This window comes from Strix uralensis, chromosome 12 (assembly GCF_047716275.1).
Source record: "Strix uralensis isolate ZFMK-TIS-50842 chromosome 12, bStrUra1, whole genome shotgun sequence".
Lineage (NCBI taxonomy): Eukaryota > Metazoa > Chordata > Aves > Strigiformes > Strigidae > Strix > Strix uralensis.
The window spans coordinates 25267543-25288865 of record NC_133983.1 but is presented as its reverse complement, the minus strand read 5'-3'; the positions used below and the strand labels follow the sequence as shown (position 1 = coordinate 25288865).

Here is a 21323-nt window from a genome sequence, read left to right as displayed (position 1 = left end):
ACAGAAATTATCAGGTGGCTGGAACACCTCTGCTGTGAGGACAGGCTGAGAGAGTTGGGGTGGTTTAGTCTGGAGAAGGGAAGGGTCTGGAGAGACCTTATTGCAGCCTTTCAATACTTAAAGAGGGCTAATAAGAAAGATGGGGACAGACTTTTTAATGGTTTTAAACTAAGGGTAGATTCAGACTAGATATAAGGAAGAATTTTTTTTTTTTTTTTTTTTTTTTTTTTACAGTGAGGGTGATGAAACCCTGAACAGGTTGCCCAGAGAGGCTGTAGATGTCCCATCCCTGGAAACATTCAAGGCCAGGTTGGACGGGGCTTTGAGCAACCTGATCTACTGGAAGGTGTCCCTGCTCACTGCAGAAAGGTCGCACTAGATGACCTTTAAAGGCCCCTTCCAACACAAACCATTCTGTGGTTCTACTTAGTTGAGACAGACAACTAGAATTAGAAATGCTGCAAGCAAGAAAGAATTCAAGATAGTTCCTCCAGTTTACGAGCAGTATTGCTGAAGCATGCATGCAGCACAGCAAAAAGAGGCTTTGCCACAAAACCAAAAAAAGTTGTTACTCATGAGGCTCTCAACTTCTCTCCAAAGGGGCTTACCATAGTCACACAGCTTCCTCTACCTACAGGCAAAGAGGCAAACTTATGGCTCTGAATGACAGGAGCAGGGTGTGCACACAGAAAAACCACCTAATTGACTTAATGGCACAGTACTGGAGTTCACGCTTTGATTTTAAGGATAACACTGGGTTGTAAAAGTAGCATCGCTTTGAACTTTGTAAGCCAGCAAGGAAACGCTAATTACAGTTTAGATTCCTAATAAAAGTTTTACTTCATTTTCCACATTACATGGTGCGGAAGACTTTAGTTTTTAAAATTTTTCCAGCTACAGTGGAAATTTATCACTTTCCAAGCTTAAGCCAAGTTCATGCTAACTCCCATGAAGCCACCTAATGCCTAGAATTATGTTTGGCTCTACAGGTATTCAGAGGTACTGGCAGAAGGACTCCAAAATGAGAAGGTAGGAGCCTGTGAAATGTCGACATTATTACCAAAGCTTGTCACAGTAACAGTGCTCCACGTGCTTACTGTATCTTAAAATGTGCTGTTGACTTCAGTAATCCTTTCATTATTCACAATAGCACTGCAGTGTACAGCACTGCTTTAGTAAACATTCTGTCACTGCTTTCATCATTAATTTCTTCTACCCCCTGTCTTTCCACACATTTGGTATTAATGTTTACTCTTAACAGAATTTTTGATTCAGAATGAAAAGTGTTTTCATCTCTGATTGTTTTATTACCTTTTATTACTGGAAAATGTTCTGTTTCCTTTAAGCTGAAACTTCACAGTTTGTCTATGGTTATCAAGTAATACTTTTTGCTAGCTGTTAACAAGAATAAGAAGTGTAACTTACAACTGTTAGAGCTCATTGCATGGTAGCACATAGATAATATTTAAACAAAACAAGGGAGGATGAAGTTTTATTCCCAATGTTATCATCAAGGTGACTTTTGGAATACCCTTCATGAACCTCTAAAAACACCACATAACTACTTTCGTTAATGTCTCTGTAAGTATTAGTTTAGATTTTGGAGCCCAGGTACACAAGTAATTCCAGAGAATGCAAAGATAAACATTCTACAGCAGTAACTTTACTTTTCATCTGCAGACGCACTTAAAATGGCAATAAAGCATCAAGAGATTTCCTTTTGAAATGCATAGATGAAATGCATCCCTTAAGATGGTACAGTCACTCTTGTAAAATTATTAAAAGCATTTGGGTCCCATATGATCTTCACTTTCTGTTAACCCTTCACGACTGGGAAGACATTTTAATTTATACACTGAACAGAAAATGAAGAAATACCTCACTCTACCTACACCAACACTTCCACATCACTTATCTTTAAGCTAACTTGAAATGTCATCTCCAATACAACTAAACCAGTACTAGATGAATTTAGATTGTCTTTCATCAAAAAATATCTTCCTTACACCTGTAAACCACTGCTGCAACCCTCTTACAATAACATTATCAGATTCTTGGGAAGCTTATGCCTTGAGAGAAAGAACTGCTAGGCCCCTCAACTACATCTGGCTCCCAATTTTACTCCAGCACCTTTCTTTGCTCCTTACCAACAGCAGCTTCCCAGAAGTAAGTCACACTTCATTTCCATACTCATGCCTCAAGCATTTTTTCCAGGTGTAGTTTCATAACCAGCTAATAGTTTGTAACAAGTGAAAGGAAGCCTGGCTCCACCTCCTTCTGCCCTCATCAGCACAGCCCTAGCTTTTCCTTTCCTCTAGTGCTTACTGGGCTTATTGCAAAGCTGATTTAACTCCTAGTGAAAAGCTACACCTTGTTTTGGGCCCATAGTTTGTTTTTCTACAAAGACAGTAATTTGAATAATCTTCAATTTACTCTGAATGTACTTGAGATCAGTGAGCACTCCAGTCTGTGTAAGGTGAGCAGTGAAAGCACACCGCAAAGATCAAAACCTTGCTTTTTCAAAGGTAGTGGGACATTAGCATGTTGTCTCACAGAACTGCAGCCTCCAGCTCAAACTAATTGTTTACTTCTCCACTTGGACAAAAACACTTGTTTCTATGCGCTGACTTCCTTAAGGATAAGCAGGCAGTCTGCCCTGACTTCTTACTGTGACTGAAAACATAATGATTTCTCCAATAGTGAAGCTGTTAAAGACATCCCACTCAAAATAAGGATTACAGGTTCTTTGTTCTGGCAAAGAGGGACCACTGGTCCCCATACTAGTTTGGGAAAGTCAAGGACCTATCTGGGTAATACAAGTATGCTCTGCGGAGCATTTTACACATGCCTTGGGAAACTTGCTGCCCTTGTATGCTCTGCTGCTCCCATGACCAATTGTTCAGTTGTCCCCATTAACCATGAACTGCAGGCACTTCATTCCTCCTACTTCGCTCCACTCCCCCAACTCTGCTGTCCTCCCTACACCTTGCCTATCTCTCTTTTTCAGTGTGTCGGCTATTCCAGTGCAAAGGAGCGATACAGGCTTGGAACACATCAAGTACTACCTCCCAGGAGCAATTCTTCCAGAGATCTGCTGACGATGAGAGTTTAGTTTGCTACCTCTTCCAAAGGCAGAGATTGCGTTCCCTCTTCTCGCAGTATTTTTCCCTTCTGATCTTTAGAGCAGTTTCTCAGTATTGCTTACAGCATTTCCTGACGTTTTGGAATTAAACAGATGCAGCATTTAAATACTTATTTTCAATCCCAGAAATGCCTTCCAGTTGAGTACGAGATCCTGCAGGATTAGCCCCTCAGCCTTTTAAATGTTGCTTTGTTTTAGCTCCTTCCCTCTCTTTGCGTATTCATTGACTCACTCCAGACTTAAATGTGTCCTCAACTCCCTCCAAAAAGTGAGGTTAATATCAGTGTTCAGCACCTCTAAAACTACTTTTAAACCTGAAGTGTAGCAGAAAGCAGCTGTCTACAGTTCACAGGTATTTTACAAATGCACAGGACAATCTTATACCAGGAACAATCTCTCCTAACAGCCAGGCTGAAATTTTAGGAGAGTTAAAAGAATTTACATCATATAACTGCTCATCTGAAAACTAGTCTGATGCCAAGACTACAGAACAACTAGTCTTATGTAACCCATTGTAACATTGCAGCTGGACAGGAAATGGGAACATTCCAGTCTGGTCAGCAGGTTCACTACAGATCTTGTTGATTAACAAAGGGAACCTAGGTACCTTAAGGTATAGTTTCTGCAAGATCTCAGGGAAAGACAAAAGTAAATTTCAGGAGCCTGGAAATTTACTGGTTATCTCTTAAGTACACTACAGGACTCTGCCCTTGGAATGCTATTTGCTCAGTTACAGTAACTGCTACCATTTCTCTTCAGCAGTTCACCCTGTAGCCCATCTGCAATGGCATCTGGCCATTTTTCATCCTCTGATGACTAATGCAAGCCACCATTCTCCATAATCCCCTGCCCTCTACAAACACATTCAATGACTCCCCCCTCACCAATACAACTGGTCTTTCTGCATGTTAGTGCTGGATTTAAGACAACAGGCTTATAGACACAGAACTCAAGTTCTCTGTTACTTCTCCAGCAAGTAAGATGAGAACTACTCTTATTTGACAAGTCAACCCGATTGTGAAGTAAAAGGATTTTCTGTAATCGATTCTCAAACTGTAATGTGGTATGTACTGTTCAGTCGCATATGTAGCTCAGTAGGTTGACTGTAAAGGCTGTCTGGAGAACTGCTGTGCCCATTTTTCAAATCCAAAACTAAAGTAAGATACCAAAGAACGGAAAACTCAAATCACTGAAGAATTCTTCTCAATTATCCACTTCTTTCATCCTGCCATTGTCTTGTCCAAATATTTTACGAATTGTAGTTTACAACAGAAGAAGTACAAAAGGGGAGTGTGGTCAGTAGCAGCTGCAGTCCTGAATTTGCTCACAGAAAGCAATAATTCAGGACAGAAAGTTTAAGGAGGATTACCCACTGCTTCCCCCCAGCTCACAATGTTGACTGTTTCGCCATGCAGATGTTATTTGGTAATAAAGTGTAAAGGCAAAGACTGCTTTCCAGTCCCCTCCAAAGCATCTCCACCTTTGCCAGGCTATTAATGAACACTTGCCAGGAAACAGTGACATAAATGGCTAAGGCATCCCTGCTTTTAAGTAACCATGTATCATGGAGGTACAGGGGAATGGACAGTGCTCAAAACACTGAAAAGTAGGTAAATGTTTGCCTGGAATTACACAGGAGTGACAGGTTTGAACTAGGTAATTCAGGAGGTTTCCTTCCTGCCCAAAGAAGCAAAGCAGCTGAAGAGGTACCTGGCAAAGTCCTGAAATTAAGAATGATGCACGGGATATCTTAAGTGGTATTATTTGACACAGCCTTCTCCCCAGCACTCTTTTGCTTCCGCTTTGACTATGTTTAGTAAATAGAAGCTTAAATGAAGGACTCCCAGAAAAAAAGACCCTTTAACAGAACTAGTATTTCCATTAGAAGCAATGGGGCTGGAGACATGGAAAATTCTTCCAGGCACCATACAAGGAGAGCCAAGAGTTATAAAAAATATTACTTACTATACATTAGGGTTGTCCCAGCAACACAAAACCAACCATAACATTATGAAGAGTGAAAGAAAAAAGCAGCACTAAAATTTTACAATGGCAGGCTTTCTTCCATAGCACTGCTTCAATTGCAGTTGACATTACTTCTTGGACTGTGGCTGACAGATCATATCCTCAGAGGATAGCACATCACTGCTTCTTTCTTTTGGAGGCATATTGTTTCATGCAGCTCAGAACTTTTAAGTGTGCACTGATCCTTTTCTATATTTCAATAAAAAGGGGGCTTCAACTCAACCAAATTAAAGACTCCTAAACTGCTTTCCTTTTCACTCCTGTCTCCTCACAGTGTATGAACTAGCGGACAACTTTTCCTGGCCCTTGAACTGCAGAGGTATCTGCTGTGCACCAGGGCTTGTTGCTGGATTTACACAGCCGCATGTATTCTCATGTGAAGTGCAGATATTCCTTGTCATTCTTGACCCAACCCGACAGGGCTTGGCTACGCAGCACTTTCCAGGCTTCTTGATAATTTAATGCAGCTTCCTTGTAGTCCCAGTAGGTTTCTAGAGTCTTCATCCTGACAGAAAACGCACAACAATGAAAATATTTCTATTATCCTATTGGATGTAGTGTCAGAAAATGAAAAAAGCGATCAAGCATCTAAGAACACAACAATGCCCTATGAGCTCTTTCATGCTACTAAACAACATTTTCTTGTGCTTCTTGGGAGACTTGGAGAGGCCCAGGCCCTGAAGCTAGTGTGTCTAGACATTGTCAGCAGTCTTACAAAAGGAAGCAAAACCACAACTCCTCTACCATGCTTCCTACACACTCTTCAGCAACAGAAGTGTCAGTGTTTGACTGTGTGACAATAGGTTACAGAAAACTTCCATGATAGCAAAAAATGTTGAAGCAAAGCAGAAAAGGTGGCTAAAGACAGGTGCTTTGAATTGGGTGGAAGTAGTCTTGTTTGCAAGAAGAATGGATACGATTGCTGACTGGAAGGGAAGGGAACAAGGACAAACAGGACAGTTTTTCTTTTCCAACACAAAATAATGAGGAAGAGTGAGACCAAGGAGAAAATATTTTTTTATCTTCTCCCTAAGTCAAAAGAGACTCGGCAGTTTCAGTGCTCTGTTCCCCTTCCTCATGTTGCACCAGCTCCCCACAATCTCAGCAGAACCACTGGTCACTTGGCTGAGTGAATTATACCATTGACTTTCAAAGTAGGGAAATTCAGGTCTAGAGCATCTGAACACAAGTGCCTCTAAGACAATTTCATCAAGACTTTTTTTCCTTTCCTTGCATGCCTTTCCCAGCCTCTTCTGTCTCCCTTTGCCAAACAGTCTGTCAGCCACATGTAGCATAACGCTTACACATTCGACCCAATATGAAGGGAAAATCGTAGGCAACATGACCTTCATCAAGAGGAAGGGACAAACTACTACAGGACCCCTAGTCTAAGAAGTCTGAGAACCACTGGACTAACTTCCAGAACGGGCTTTCATGCTCAAAGGCAATACTGATCACCCCCACCCCAAAAAACTCCCCAAAACATAACAGCAGACTAACAAAAGCTGTATTTCAGGCATTCAGCATTCTGCTATAAATGGATTTCTAGAAGACTGTGACAAGCATAGCAAGCCATAAGATACTATCTATTCTGCAGACCTTAGGTTCAGAAATTTCGTACAAGAGTGGAGAACTTGACTATGCCATTGCTGAACATGGTAGATGTATACTCTTACAAATCTGCCTGCACTCTTGCCACAGCTAATCCATTTTGCTTTCTCTACCACTTTCACGTTAATCAAACTCTTTGAAACTAACCTCTGAGCTGCTCTGGAAAGTTCCATGGAAGGGCCCACTGCCACCCTCTTCCACCTGGCTGGTGGAACAGTCACAGAACCCCATTATCAATGGTAGATCATGGTTTAGGAGAATTACTGAACAGGCAAAAGACCAGCAACTATCTGCATAGCAGGCGTTCAGGAAAACACACAGGTCCAAGAAGGGCCAAGGTCAGCCCATCACAACCTGCTCCAAATCCCCAGCAGAAGCAAGCAGTTCCTCTCCCAGGTACTCCACCATGTACCTCAGACACAGTACAAACCACCTGCACCTTCTCCTCCACCTCAAAACCATTCTCTGGGGAGCAATATGCATGCTTACACTTGAGGATAACGACCAAATCATTCTTTGGGAAGAAACTCTCCTATGCTAGCATGCTTCTTGCACTTGAAGTACGTCTGACACATTTGTTTAGTCTGCTGGCAAATCAATGGCTCTTCAACTCACATCTGACAGTCTGATTCGATTTAACCAAACACATATGGGATTCTTCTAACCTAGGTTATTCCAAGACACCTTTGTTTGGAAACTGTTACAGAGGACAGTAAGGGAGAACACAGCTAGAACAAAAGCAGGATAGACAGTAAGGAGCAGCTCAGTATTTTCACCCCACTACAGCAGCTAAAAGAGCACACGTGATCGCAGCCTCTTGGGGTCTCATTCTCCAACAGTGGATGCAACAAAGCTGCGTTTTAAACAGCTTCCTCAGCTGCCAAAATCAGACAGACTTATTTAATTCATGTTCAACTTCTGCATTAAGCTTCTAAGAAATTTTCAACATACGTACAGGAAAAATGCTTTCAAATTCAAAGTACAATTACACCTGCCTAAAAACCTCACATGCTTTGACTGTATCTCAGCTTTGGTTGGGCCATTAAGGCTCTGAGCATTAGAAATTAAGAACCCGTGACATTTTTTGGGCAGAAGTGAACACTAGCTTGCTGCTCCAGGCAAACTCCAGTACAATCATAAAATCTCCAGCCTATCCAGGTCTGCCTGACTACACTCCTTTTATGTTTCCCTTTATTATTTCAATCTTGCCCCTACACTACTGTGTGAGAGACAGAGTGATTCTGATGGCTGTGTACCAGAGACACGAGAGGTGATCCACAGATTTCATTCTGAAAGGAATCACACTCTTGGAAAAAGCCTTACACTGTTATGCTTGAAAACATTCACATGCTCAGCCACTGCAAACCTGAGCAGAAATGGTCTCACAAACAAGGCAGGCTGCAAAGAAAAGCAATACACTGCTGCAATACTTTCCTCTCAGCAACAAAGCCCACCTTTAATCCCAGTTTCAAATATTTACATTCAACCCATAAAGTACGTTTGAGATTACAGACATACTGCACATGAAAAATGTTGACATAAGCGCAAGGCATCAACCAAAACGTTACTCATATACAAAAATTAATGAATCGCGTCTAAGAGGGCAAAAGCTCACAGAACTTCAATATATGAAAATCTGTTGTGAGTCCATGGTGATACGGGGTCAGGAAACCATGCTTAGCCTGATTCTACTAGTATCTTCTTCAATGCTTCAGATAAAATGCAGTCATTGCAGGCAAACTTTGTAATTGACACTGATTGTTAAGAAGATACAGAACAAAGTCTCAGAGTGAGCTAACTCAGTGAGTTCCACTCAAATACAAGTTTTAACAGCAATGTAAGGTTTTGCAGCATTTGGAAGACTGTTAGTGCATTGCTGTGTCTAGCCTGGAAGACCAAATTTTCAAAACGTTATTGAAAAATCAGCTTTGCGGCTTTTTCCAATGTCATCTGAGATGTGGAAAAAATTATTCACACAGAGGAAAAGATGTAGAAGCTCGATAGAGTAATTTAAAAAAAAAAAAGCTCAAGTCTTGAGATAATTATGATGGGTAAGTATTTTCACGGGGCAGAAAATGATACTTAATAAAAGGCTCTTCAATCTGGCAAAGACCTAACAAGCACCTGTGTGTGATGTACAGTAGAGAAAAGATTTTCTTAGTTAGGTCAAAGGACCAAACTGTCCTGCAGGCCTGTACGCAGTGGTAGGACCATCACAGAAATTGTTTAATGTACAAACTTTAAAAAGAAAATTGAGAAGGGACTAGAAAATTTCAACAAAATTCTTGCCAAATACAATTTTTTTTTTTAATTGGCAAACAGCAGTAATAGTGCAACTGCACCCCTCCCATGACAGTTACTCTCATTAGGCTGACACTTCCTTACAATCATCCTCAGCCACTCCAGCCGGAAATATTTAGCCATCACCTGGCAGAATCCTTCTGTTTTTCATAAATGAACACTGGCAAAAAAAATCTCAAACATGAAGTACAAGCAAAGGTTCTATACTTTAGTCTAGATATTTAAATCTTAAACCCATTTGAAACTCCTTGCACCCCTCTGCACAACAGCCCACCCCCTCCAACCAGGTGTCATGGGAACTGTTCACACTGCAGCCTGAGTGGGAAGGAGTAAGAAAGCACAAGCTTAATTGTGACAGCTTCCGACTATAATTTAAGAGAAAAGAAGCTCAGTCATCCATTTAACAAGTCCATCAAGAAACTCAAGGCAGGTTTATGTTACAAAGTCTCCCTTAGATTCAGACAACAGGTTGCACAGCCAGCCACACCTTGCACAAACACCAATGCCTGGTGACTCTGGATGGTGGATGCCACTGTATCACAAAAGAAGGCTTTCACCTCCTCAGGTGATGAACAAGGCATGGTTTTTTTCTACCAGCACTGAAAAAACACAATGCAAAAAACTTCCTTTGCCATATTCACCAAGTGATCTGGAAACAACATAATACTGCAGAGGTTTTTACATAACAATCCAGATTAGCAATGGCACAACACTGCCCAATGGTGTGCCATCACTCCTTTGACAGTGAGCATGCAAAACATGGAAAAAAAAAAAAAAAGATGGATTTATGTACCAGTAATTTCAAAACATTAACACGAAACAGCATGTGAGGAGGAATCAACTGAAAAGAATGAAGCATGGCAGGTGGAGGTAAGAGGTTATAAAGAAACAACATTTTAGATAGTCTAGCTAGAGAGATGAGTGAGAATTAAGTAAGGCACAGAAGACAGATCAAAGACATTATCAGAAGGACAAAAGAAAGTGGAACAGCACAATACAGCACCATCTGGTTCTTGGTGAAGAAGTAGCTAATGCCAGCCAAACACCATCTCCTCCTCACAGTCTCAGCCGAAAGCAAATAAATGGAATCCTGAAAAAAACTGCTGAATATTATGCTCAGCACCTTAGCTAAGCTACACCACTACAAATTCTTAAACTTGCCTTTTAGGAGTGCCAGGAAAGTTCTGCCCCCAGTAGCCTCTCTACCTGTTCCAATTAAACAGTGTCTGCACTGATCCTCTGGAGAGAAGTGAAGAATGAAAGAGAAAGGAAGGCACAGAAAGCAGAAGAAGCAGCTTTAGAACAGGAAAGAAGAAAACAAAAGAACATCAGAATCAGTACACTAGTTCCATGTAAAGCTGTAACTGCCCCAGTATCCTAGGGCTGACAGCAGACAACAGTAGATGAAGGAAGGGTTAAGTAAAGAACGATTGTTGTCTTGATAGTTGTAGGGTATATGAGGACAAGCTGTTCAGCAAATTTGAAAGGAGTACAGAATGAGATTCCCTTGATGAAGCAGAAAGGGTGGGAGGCAAGAGACCAAAAAGTGGACTAGAAGAGGCAGGGCAGGAACTTAGGGGCAAAGTGGGAAAAGGAAACAGAGTGACAGCAGAGCACTAGAGCCAACCATTTGTGGGAGGAGATGACAAGATACATTTGAATGGGAAGAAAATATAAAACTGGGTAACAGTTAAATACAAAAGAGTTTAGAGGAAACAATTTGAGAGTGGGGGATTTCTTATCTGAAGTCCACACAGATTCAGACCACAAGGAGGAAAGGAAGAAAAAGTAAGAAAACACATCAGAATATTGTGTAGAAAAGGAAGAAAAAGGAAGCAGCAATACAAAGACTTTTTTTACTTTGCTTTTTAAGTGAAGAGTAGGAGAAACAAAGACTTCAAAAGGAAAGCAACAGGACAGGCTGACTGGTGAGCTAGCACCTCTACTGTATAAATAGAGTTTGTGCAGCCTAAAAGTTATGCCACATCTGCAAATCAGCTGGACTTCGTCAGGAGAAGCCCAGACAGAAAAATGGTAGAGGACAAAAATGTCAAAGGAAATTACAAAGCCACTCAAGTCTAGAAAAGCCCTGAGGTGAAGTGACTTTATGTAAGCAGCGCATGATCAGCACAATGAGTCACCTACCCAACAATGCACCAGCTCACACTATTCTGAGGAAATTACTATGGCTAAACTAGTGAGGACAAACTCCCACCCAAAACAGGCTAATAATTTTATATTTAAAACTGAATTAAGGAGAAAGCGTATCTCTACTTATAGAATCAGTTGAAACCATTCCAGCAATAGCATGGTTCATGTTGACAACAGAACTTAAAAACAGTTAAGACACAGAAGGTAATCTTTAATTGACAAAACTCAAAAGCAAGCAAGATCTAATAATTAGAGATCCAGGGTGTGCTTACTTCGGCTAAGTTCATCTTATCTAATGTCTTGGTACCATACCTCCTACATCCTTTATACGGGTTTTATTATCTATTTTAGCTTTCCATGAGCCAGTTCAGCTTATTAGTCCAACAGAAAACACAGAAGACAAGGAAACTGTTTTCTGCCACATCAGCTAGTTGAACTGGCTCACCATGAGGTTGGAGAAGTGCTACTGATAGAAGGGAGAAAACAGGAATCTACAGCCAGTAGCAGCAGAGACTGCTGCAGGACCATCCCCATCAGCAGATACAAGCAGTTAAATTAGCTCAACAGATGGTATAATTGCATCCCAGAGCTGGTGAAATCATACCAGGAAATAAATCTAAAATAAACTAAACCCTTCAAGGCAATGGATTTGGAACCTTTTACATCTCTCAGAATCTCTAAGCTGAAGTGAGAGATAAGTTTCTGAATATATGAAACTATGCCCTGCTGTATGGTAGCTACTCAGGCTGTAATACTACCAAGTATGTAATGCCCGTAATACAATGCCAGACCAGATGATTACCACAAGAAACTCCTGTCTGATAAACCAAATGTGTTTTGAATAATGTAAAAGAAACCTTCAAGTATGGCTTCCTCAGACAAAAGCTTTCTGTTCTTTCCAGAAAGCCTCCATCTACGTAATATATGCTTGCAAAAAGAGCCCTACGCACTATCTCACCTTACTAACTCTCACTCCATCATACACTTAGATGAAAAAAGATTTTAGCCTAGACTTTTCTAAAAAAAACTTCTACTTCTTGTGAAACAAAGAAGTGGCATTTGACAGAATTACTAAACACCAACCAGGTATTGATAACCCCACGACAATTTTGGGATGGGAGGTTCGAACGCCACCAAGGGTTGGTGTTCTGCAGGCAACTGATGTCACTGCTCACATTTTCAAAAAAGATACTTACTTCCTCCTCTCATCTCCCTCTTCACTCCTTCCCCAGCTGTCCACTGCCACTTTCAGACAAGCTCACTTTAACTCAGAAAAAAACCCCAAACTGTAGTGTTTTCTGCCAAGACATCAAGTTGAAGAGGGTTACAGAGGTGTTCAACAGACACCAGATCTAGTGCATGAGAAGGACGAGGCTCTACTGATCATCAACACAGGCTATCCTTTTGAAAAGCAGTAAGCCTTCAGAAGAAGTCAGCTGCCCCAGATTCTTACCTTAACTCCAAACAAATCACCTGCAATTCTTCTGTCATTAATACATAAGATGCAATAGCTACTTCTCCAAGGAGGTGATTAAAAAGACCAAAAAGAGAGTCTTTCTAACCCATCAAGCACATGATATATTTTTCAAGTATCAAATTTTAACAATGAACTTATCTAAACTGAGGTTCATGAGCAGATTCTGGCATCATCACAGTATTCTTGAATTTCATTAAGATAAATTCACTCTTCTAAATATAATGAAAATGTCTTTACCGGAGAGTGTCTGGTAGATCCTCTTGTGAAATACTTGTCACCAGCTTTTGGAATGTATGGAAGAGTTCCACTTTACAGATCTTGGATCTGATGAAAAAAAAAATAAAAATCAGAAATTCTGATGGAAAAAAGAAATCAGAAATGCACTTCCTCCTACAGCTCACAGTAGTACATCCCAGCTGAACACTTTTGATAAAAAATACATTATGTTCTCTTCTCGAAGAATGTAAAAAGATCTCCACAACTTCTCCTACCCTATCCAAGCTGCCCACCTGCCTTTTCCCTTCGTTTTAAATGTTATATTGACAAAGAGCTCATTGCCTCCATTGTCCCAGCCAGCACTCTGTCAGTTTGCAGAGAGAACATTTTAATATCCCCACACTGTTATCTGTGTGAGACTGCATAGTCATCGGCTCACAATTACAGCAAGCTTGAGCTAGAAGACTAGTCCCAGAACTGATCAAACAAGTACAGAAGGACTCCAAAGGCTTGTTCAAACTGGCAAGCTTTGTTATTATTCAGAACAAATAAAAGAACCAGCATAAATCTCTGGAACAATGCTGTCCTTTTCACAATGGTGACAAGGACACCATCCAGCAACAGCTGCAGGGCAGTTAAATACAAAGAGGCTCATCAAAAAATAAAGTGAGTCAAAGTTTGAAATGTCTTTTGAAGATACCATATGCATCATTGTCAGCTTTAAGCCCTTCTCTTCCCCCAAAGAGAAGGCAACCAAAACTGTTTATAAAGCATGGTTTGTTTTTGAAAGCCCCAGCTAGCTTCTCTGTTTAGTTAAATTCTCTTTATACACTTGTCTTCACAATGACTGATTCAGTTCTCCAACATGGGCAAGCTGATTCTCCAGAAGCATTGAAAAAAACACCAATCAAAAAAATCTTCCTATTTTGCTAGTAAGTTCTTTAAGAACCCCCAAAATGTCATCGTTGTGTTAATCTGTCAAAGGTTCATATTGTAGATTTTGGTGTTTTAGTTAATTAAGCATTAACAAAAGCACATACCAGACATCTACCTACAAATTCCTTTTAGTCAGCTTTACCTTCCTTGATATTTAGTGTTATCCAGCATACTGAGAAGGGAAAAACTCCCAAACACCATCCCCCACCATCACCCTGAGACTCCTTGAGGGAAAAAAAAAAACAAGAGTAGAAAGACAAGTCTTGTTTATTATTAAACACCCCACCTATTAAGGCTATAAATTCCTTATTTTCATGATAAAAGTTCCTTTTGTGACTACCACATAAGTGTAAACATTTTACTTATTCCTTAACATTGTTTTTAGTCTTGATTTCCTAAGGAAGCAAGACCTTTGCAATCACAAGAGTCTTGTAGGTCCTCTCTAATAACTTTTGAATGTTTTAGTGAATTTTGAGTACATGTTAAAAAGAGAGGAGGACCTCTCAACATAAGTCCCTAAAGTTTTGTGCAAACTGGCAGCTAGCAGATGGCTCTATTAGAGTTGATACACAAATGCTACATAACAAATTTTAGCCTACTGAGTAAAAGGGGTCAGTTGGTTGGTTTCACCTTTCACGTGTCTTCTGGAATATGTTACACACCACATGATAAACTTCAGTCAAGTCAGGCCTAACTTCGAGAAGCTCAGAATGTGCAACTCACAGGCATATGAATGAATTCTCCACAAGAATTGTCTAAGCTCTACTTATCATTTTATTCACTACTGTAAGGATTATCTTCTTTCTCCCAGAAAGCCTGGGAACCATTGATAAATCAGTAGTATATAAGCAGTCAACAATCAAAACGTGACCCCAACTCTCAAGCTGAACTTCCACAGACCAATGATAAGTTTGGTCACCTCACCTAAACTGAGGAAAGTATAGAAAGATGGAGAAATTTGTCTGCAGATGTTTACAAGTAATTCCTCTCAACCACAAGAAAAAACGTAACTGTTTCTTTAAACATATAGCTGATAGAAGGTTATGAGGTTTCTTAAAAAGAGCACGGTGTCAAGACGACAGCTGAAAAGGTGACATGTTTTGTGTTCAAAATCTGCTGCAAGCGTTTCATAGCATCTTCCAACTTCAAGGCAGAAAGTCACATTTCAAAGCAACACTTAACAATCATACATCCAGGTCAGCTGGCCTGACTCTTACAGAAAAAGAGATCTGTAAAAAGAGGACCTGCAACATACACATTTCCCTTCACAGTCATCAACCCAAAAGATACAAAGCAAAAATTCTAACTTCACCAATAAATAAGTTGTCTTTTAATAAAAATTGATCGTAGTACCCCACCACCATTATCTACAATGCTCTCTTTAATCAACAGTGACAAAAGAATAGGATAAACTTGTTATCCCTCAATTCAAATTCTGTCATTCCAACTCCCCTTCTTTCACTTACACAGTGACTCTTCCCCTGTTCCCTACCTTCCCCCTTTTTCTCCACTCCCTGTATTTCCTTCTGCTCTGACAATGCACTACACCCCACATGAGCTGACAGAGGCATGTATGCTAACAAGTTAAGATACAGGCATCCAGATAGCACAACACTCTCACACCTGCTCTGATGGCTCCCAATCCCCTTCTTTGTTGTTCCCTGCCGGAAGCCATCTGAGGTGACATCCAGAGGTTGCTCAGGGACTGCACTCCAACTGATAGCTGTAGAAGAAAGGATTATGAACAAGGGAGGTGCTCTCATCTCAAAAGCAGAACTTAACAGTTCCTTTCATTCTATGTGTTCACATGATACCATGCTTCCCAAAATAATTCAAACTAAAAAGAAGACCACGATTCTCTAGAGCCAGGATTCTAGTACCTAAAAGAACAGGTAAATTCCGATTAATTAATAAATATATATATATATACACACATGCACACACACACAGAGCTTTCATCTTAATCGGGTCCTTCAAGAATCCCTGCCTCTAAACATTTGGCCTCCAGCTTTATAATTCTCCCCTTTTTAGGGAGATTCTACTTTCTTTTGTGCATGCTGTCCGGACAAAGCATGAAGAAATTTTCAAGACAGACAGCTTATTTTCATACCATGCTGTGAAATAACTCCCCCAAGCTACTTGCACCAGTCACTCTATGTTTTTCTTATTAATTTATTGTGTGCTATTGTTTTATGGTGTATTGTATACTCTAAATTGTTCTATGTTTGATAGCTGATACACATCAAATATCCGTAGTCTTTACTTGAAAAATATTATTAGTTAGTAGTCAAATAAAAATAAGATTAATTTATTGGAAAAGACAGCAAGTGCCAACAACCTTATCCTTTACCCTCATTCTGGTAACCTTATTACCATCTTAGACTGTAAACATCTTAATGCTGAAACTCTGCATACCACAACTCATCGATTTTATAAATAACTAGCAAAGCATCAGTAGCATCTTAACAGAAACAAAACTGATTGACATGCCCTATCTGTCCCTCCACAGCCTAACAACAGTACCTTTAACTTCTGAGACAATTTTTGTTCCCAAGTTCTCCCACTTATCTGTGTTCCAAACAGGCAAAACACTTGCACATGCATTAACTCCAAAGACAAACTTCACAGCTTCTCTCCTTCATGATACCATCTTGTCATCCAAGATGCTCAAAAACTGCACATTATAAAGCATATTATAGAGACTGGTTATGTTAATCACACTTGTATTATGATTCAACTGTATACTGCAATTGCTGTACTCTAAGTGTAAGCTGTACGCGCATTGTGATTTAGGTACAATGCTGTATCACTCAAATTAAAATCCTGTGTAATGTCTAACTACATTAAATACATACAACTGGTATTAAACATTAAACCCTCCACGTGTGGAGTATCTAAAACCACCTGGTCAGAGGATATCAGATTCTGACAAGCAGATTAAAATTTACTTAAAAACGAAAATGTTTTCTGTTCTTTCATTTCTTCATGGTTATCGCAAACTTCAAAATATTAAATGGGTGACATTTTTCTTTTTAAAAATACCAGTGGGAATGTTCCTATCAAGCATATTTCAATACTCAGTGTAACAGCCCTGAACTTAGAGTTTATTCTGATTTTCAGCCCTTCAAGAAAAAAAATCAACCTGGCATAATTCATATATGCAAAAAAGCATGGTAAAGCATCATTCATCTTTATTTAACAGAATGACCTGAGTAACTGTACAGAAAGGCAGGCATACACAGGAATTTAGTCACAGTCGGCTTCAGATCTTTTTTGCTAAGTGAATTGGCACCATTTTTCAATGACGGATTTTGTTTCCTATCTCTTAGAATCAGAATCTTTTCCCTCCTTGCACCTGTAAATAAATCCAATTTAATGAATCTGAATTCCATTAAGGAACTGTTCGTTTCCATTCTATTTTATCATCAGCTCTATCGTAACAGAATAACTTCCAGTTCCAGTTAAGCCAGAAAAATATACAACAGCAGAAGGTAGGCATGTCCAAGTTTAAAGAAACCACTTAACCATACAGATAGAGTGTTAGTTCCATTGTTTTTTCCCCTCAAATGAGACCATGCTGCTAAATCACAACGTGACTTGCATATTCATTCATCACCATGACAAAAAATGCAATGTTCAAAACCTCCATCAATTAAACCTTTACACTATACTACTCTGTATTCTTTCTACGTTCACAGATTTCTGGAGCCATTACAAACACAACTCAGCATGGCAAGTCTTCTGTTCATTACCAAGGAGAATACAAAACTAACTGAAACCAGAAGTCTCTTCATATTTTTGTTTTCTTACTGCCCTCAGAACTTCTGCTTTTGCTGGTTATTTTCTGAGTTTGTTTAGATTATAAATTCTTAATGGCATCAACCAAGTATTTATTCAGTCTGAGAACTCCCTACAGGGAACTAGAGGCTGAGCTGAATATTATTAACAATTAAGTTCTGTCCTGAAATTAATTTCTTGCTGTAAGTCACACTTTTTGCCTCTAGCACTGGCAATGAATGATGTTCCATTTTAGGAAGCCACCAAAACCACCTAATTTCTATTCAGACTTTTGCACACAGTTACACAACTAGCCCAAGTTAACTCACCTGCACTACAAGGAACAAGTTTTGTTTTGCTGTTAGTTTGAACTTCCTGAATTGCCTGACGGCTATGTTCAAACTGAATATCCGATTGCAGCAGCTTAACCTCCTGAGTGAGAAAACCAGCTGGTAAAAATGAGATGTGCTGACACCTAAAGTAAACACGGAAAAATGCAAGTGATTTTAAGTTTGGTCTTACCAAACAAGCCGATTTTGTGCAATTTCCCTTCATAATCTAAAATGTTACTTTCACATAAAAACTGAATTGAACAGAAGAGAGACAAGGAGCTTTAGAGACATTTTTGCCTTCAAAAAAGTGTCTGTTAATAAAACAAAGCCACACAGTTTATTAAGACCTTGTCCATCCTAGAAAACGATGATGAATTGATTTTAAAATGGTCTAGTTAAAAGCCAGTATAATTGATGAAGTATGCAGGATAAAAACTGCAGTATACTTCTGCAATCACAATGAAAAATAATGATTACAGTCAACCATATTACATTAACAGTCATTTTATCCTAAAGGTTTATAATCAAAGACTAGAAAGATACAAAATATACTTACAGTTCCATGCATCATCTCATCTTTGTTACCTTAAATTACTGTTACACACTAAATGGATTAGGATCATATGAAAAGGAAGAAACAGCCTGTTTAAACCACCATAATATTTACATAGAGAAGGAATGAATTAAGACTGAGGTTCATATTGTCAGATGTAAGAGTCTGAAAAAGTGCCTGACTTTGCAACCTAAGACTAACAAGGCTGGGCAAATTCTTGTCCCATGTGTTACAGAATGAGGAAAGGATTATGCAGTAAACTCCACTGGATAGGTAGCTAGAGTTTCCCCTGTTAATATATTATGACCTCTTTTATAAACATTCTAGAAGGATGCAGGGCTATGGAGGAAAGGAGTTACTAAACAAAGTCAAACCTTTCAGATGAACTAGTCTAGTAACTGTCTTTTAAAAGGGAGTGGTTCAGCTCCTGTTTTCCTTGCTCTTCTTTCCCTCCACTCTGCCCAGTTCCATTTACTCTCCTCTAATGTTTGCAGATTCCTTTGTTGCACTGATTCAACCTCTTAAGCAAGAAAAATACCCATTTCCTATCCTTTTGTTGCTGAGGTAGTTTTCATCAACTCAAGGATCTGAGGAGCCAGAAAGCCAGTGCACAGCAGATGAATTTCCTCATTTAGCAGCAGTGCATGCACTTCTCACATAAATTTCCATGAGGTGACAGATTATGTATCAGAGTTCTACTACTCACAGCAGGGAGAAATCTTGGACGTAAAACAGATCAAAGAAGCAAATTTTTACCACCACGGAAATGCACATAAGCTTTGCCTTTCCAGTCTAAAACAACTCTTAAAGTCTTTTTCCAGCTGACCAGTACAAGCTGTCACACACTAGGTGTCCTGAACCACCTCAGTAAATCACAGAACGGTTGAGGTGGGAAGGGACCTCCGGGGGCCACCTGGTCCACACCCCCACACACCCCCCCCATCCCACTCAAGCAGGGCCACCTACAGCCAACTGCCCAGGGCTGTGTCCAGACGGCTATTGAATATCTCCAAGGCGGGGGAGACCCCACAACCTCTCTGGGCAACCTCTGCCAGTGCTCCGTCACCCACACACTAAGAAGGTGTTTCCTGATGTTCAGAGGGAACCCCCTGTGTTTGTGCCTGTCGCCTCTGGTCCTGCCACGGGGCACCCCTGAAAACAGCCTGGCTCCATTTTCTTTGCGCCCTCACTTCAGGTATTTGTACACATTGGTAAGATCCCCCCCGAGCCTTCTCTCCTCCAGGCTGAGCAGTCCCAGCTCTCCCAGCCCTTCCTCACAGGAGAGATGCTCCAGTCCCTCAGACATCTTTGAGGCCTTTGTTGGGCTCTCCCAGGTATGTCTGTGTCTCTCTTGTACTGGGGAACCCAGCCCTGGACACGGCACTCCAGGTGTGGCCTCACCAGTGCCAGTACAGGGAAAGGATTACCTCCCTGGACCTGCTGGCCACACTTTGACAAATGCAGCCCAGGATGCCATCAGCTGCCTTTGCTGCCAGGGCACACTGCTGGCTCATGGTCAGCTTTGGCTCTAGCAGGATCCCCAGTTCTTTTCTGCGAAGCTGCTTTCCAGCTGGGCAGCCCCCAATATATATTGGTGCATGGGGCTGCTCCTCCCCAGGTGCAGGACTTTGCATTTTCCCTTGTTGAACTTCACAAGGCTCCTACCTTTCTCCAGTCTGTCGAGGTCCCTCTGGACGGCATCACAATCCTCTGGCGTATCAGCCACTCCTCCCAGTTTTGAGTCATCAGCAAACTTGCTGGGGGTACACTCTGCACCATCATCCAGATCATTAATGAAGATGTTAAACAGGAGTGTACCTAGTACTGATCCCTGGGGTACATGCCTAGTTACACCTCCAGCTACGCTTTGTCCAATGATCATCACCCTCTGGTCTCAGTCATTCCCTAGTTTTCAATCCACCTCACTGTCTGCTTATCCAGCCCATACTTTTAACAGGTTCTCTATGGAGATTTTACAAGAGGCAGTGTCAAAAGCCTTTCTGAAGTCTATGTAGACAACATCCACTACTGCTCTCCCCTCATCTAGCAGGCCAGTCACTTCATCATAGAAGTTTTTCAGGTTGGTCAGGCACGACTTCCCCTTGGTGAATCCATGATGACTACTTCTGATGATTTTCTTGTCCTTCATGTGCCTGGAGATGGTTTCCAGGTTTAGCTGCTCCATCTCCTTCCTAGGGATCAAGGTGAAGCTGACTAGCCTGTAGTTCCCTGGGTCCTCCTTCTTGCCCTTCCTGAAGAATGGAGTGACCTGTTCCCTCCTCCAGCCTTTGGGAACTCCCAGCCGCCACGATCAATCACAGGTTAGCAGGACTGACCTCGCAATGACAACTGCAGTCTTGGGTGCATCCCAACAGGGCCCAGGGACTTATGCATTCCCTGACCTGATCCTCTTCCACCAAGGGTATGCTATTCTTGCTCCAGACTTTCCCCTTGGTCACTAGGACCTGGGATTCCTGAAGGCTGGTCTTGCTAGTAAAGACTGAGGCAAAGAAAGCATTCAGTACCTCAGCCTTTTCCACATCCTGGGTAACCAGATCCCCCATCTCATTCAGCAGTGAGCCTACATTTTCCCTAGCTTTTCCTTTTGTCACCTATATACTTAGAGAAGCCCTTCTGGTCTTTGACATCCCTTGCCAGATTCAATTCCAGTTGGGCTTTAGCTTTCCCAACCTCATCCCTGCATACAGAGACACTGCCTCTATACTCCTCCTAGGTTACCTGTCCTTGCTTCCACCCTCCATATGCTTCCTTTTCATATTTGAGTTTGGCCAGGAGCTTCTT

The 21323-nt window shown here is 40.8% G+C and overlaps 1 protein-coding gene across 10 annotated transcripts in view; it reads right to left on the bottom strand.

The window, feature by feature from the left end:
* ADAT1 (adenosine deaminase tRNA specific 1) overlaps positions 1-21323 on the bottom strand; it is a 32341-nt gene that overhangs the window by 3088 nt on the left and 7930 nt on the right. For 3 of the 10 annotated variants that reach the window (XM_074881684.1, XM_074881689.1, XM_074881691.1), the window contains 2 exons: positions 17966-18111; positions 14090-15582 (listed from right to left, as the gene is read on the bottom strand). In XM_074881684.1, the coding sequence (XP_074737785.1) occupies positions 15245-15582; positions 17966-18111 (484 nt within the window). In that variant the 3' untranslated portion in view covers positions 14090-15244. The other 7 variants (XM_074881686.1, XM_074881685.1, XM_074881694.1 and 4 more) reach the window with 6 other exon arrangements.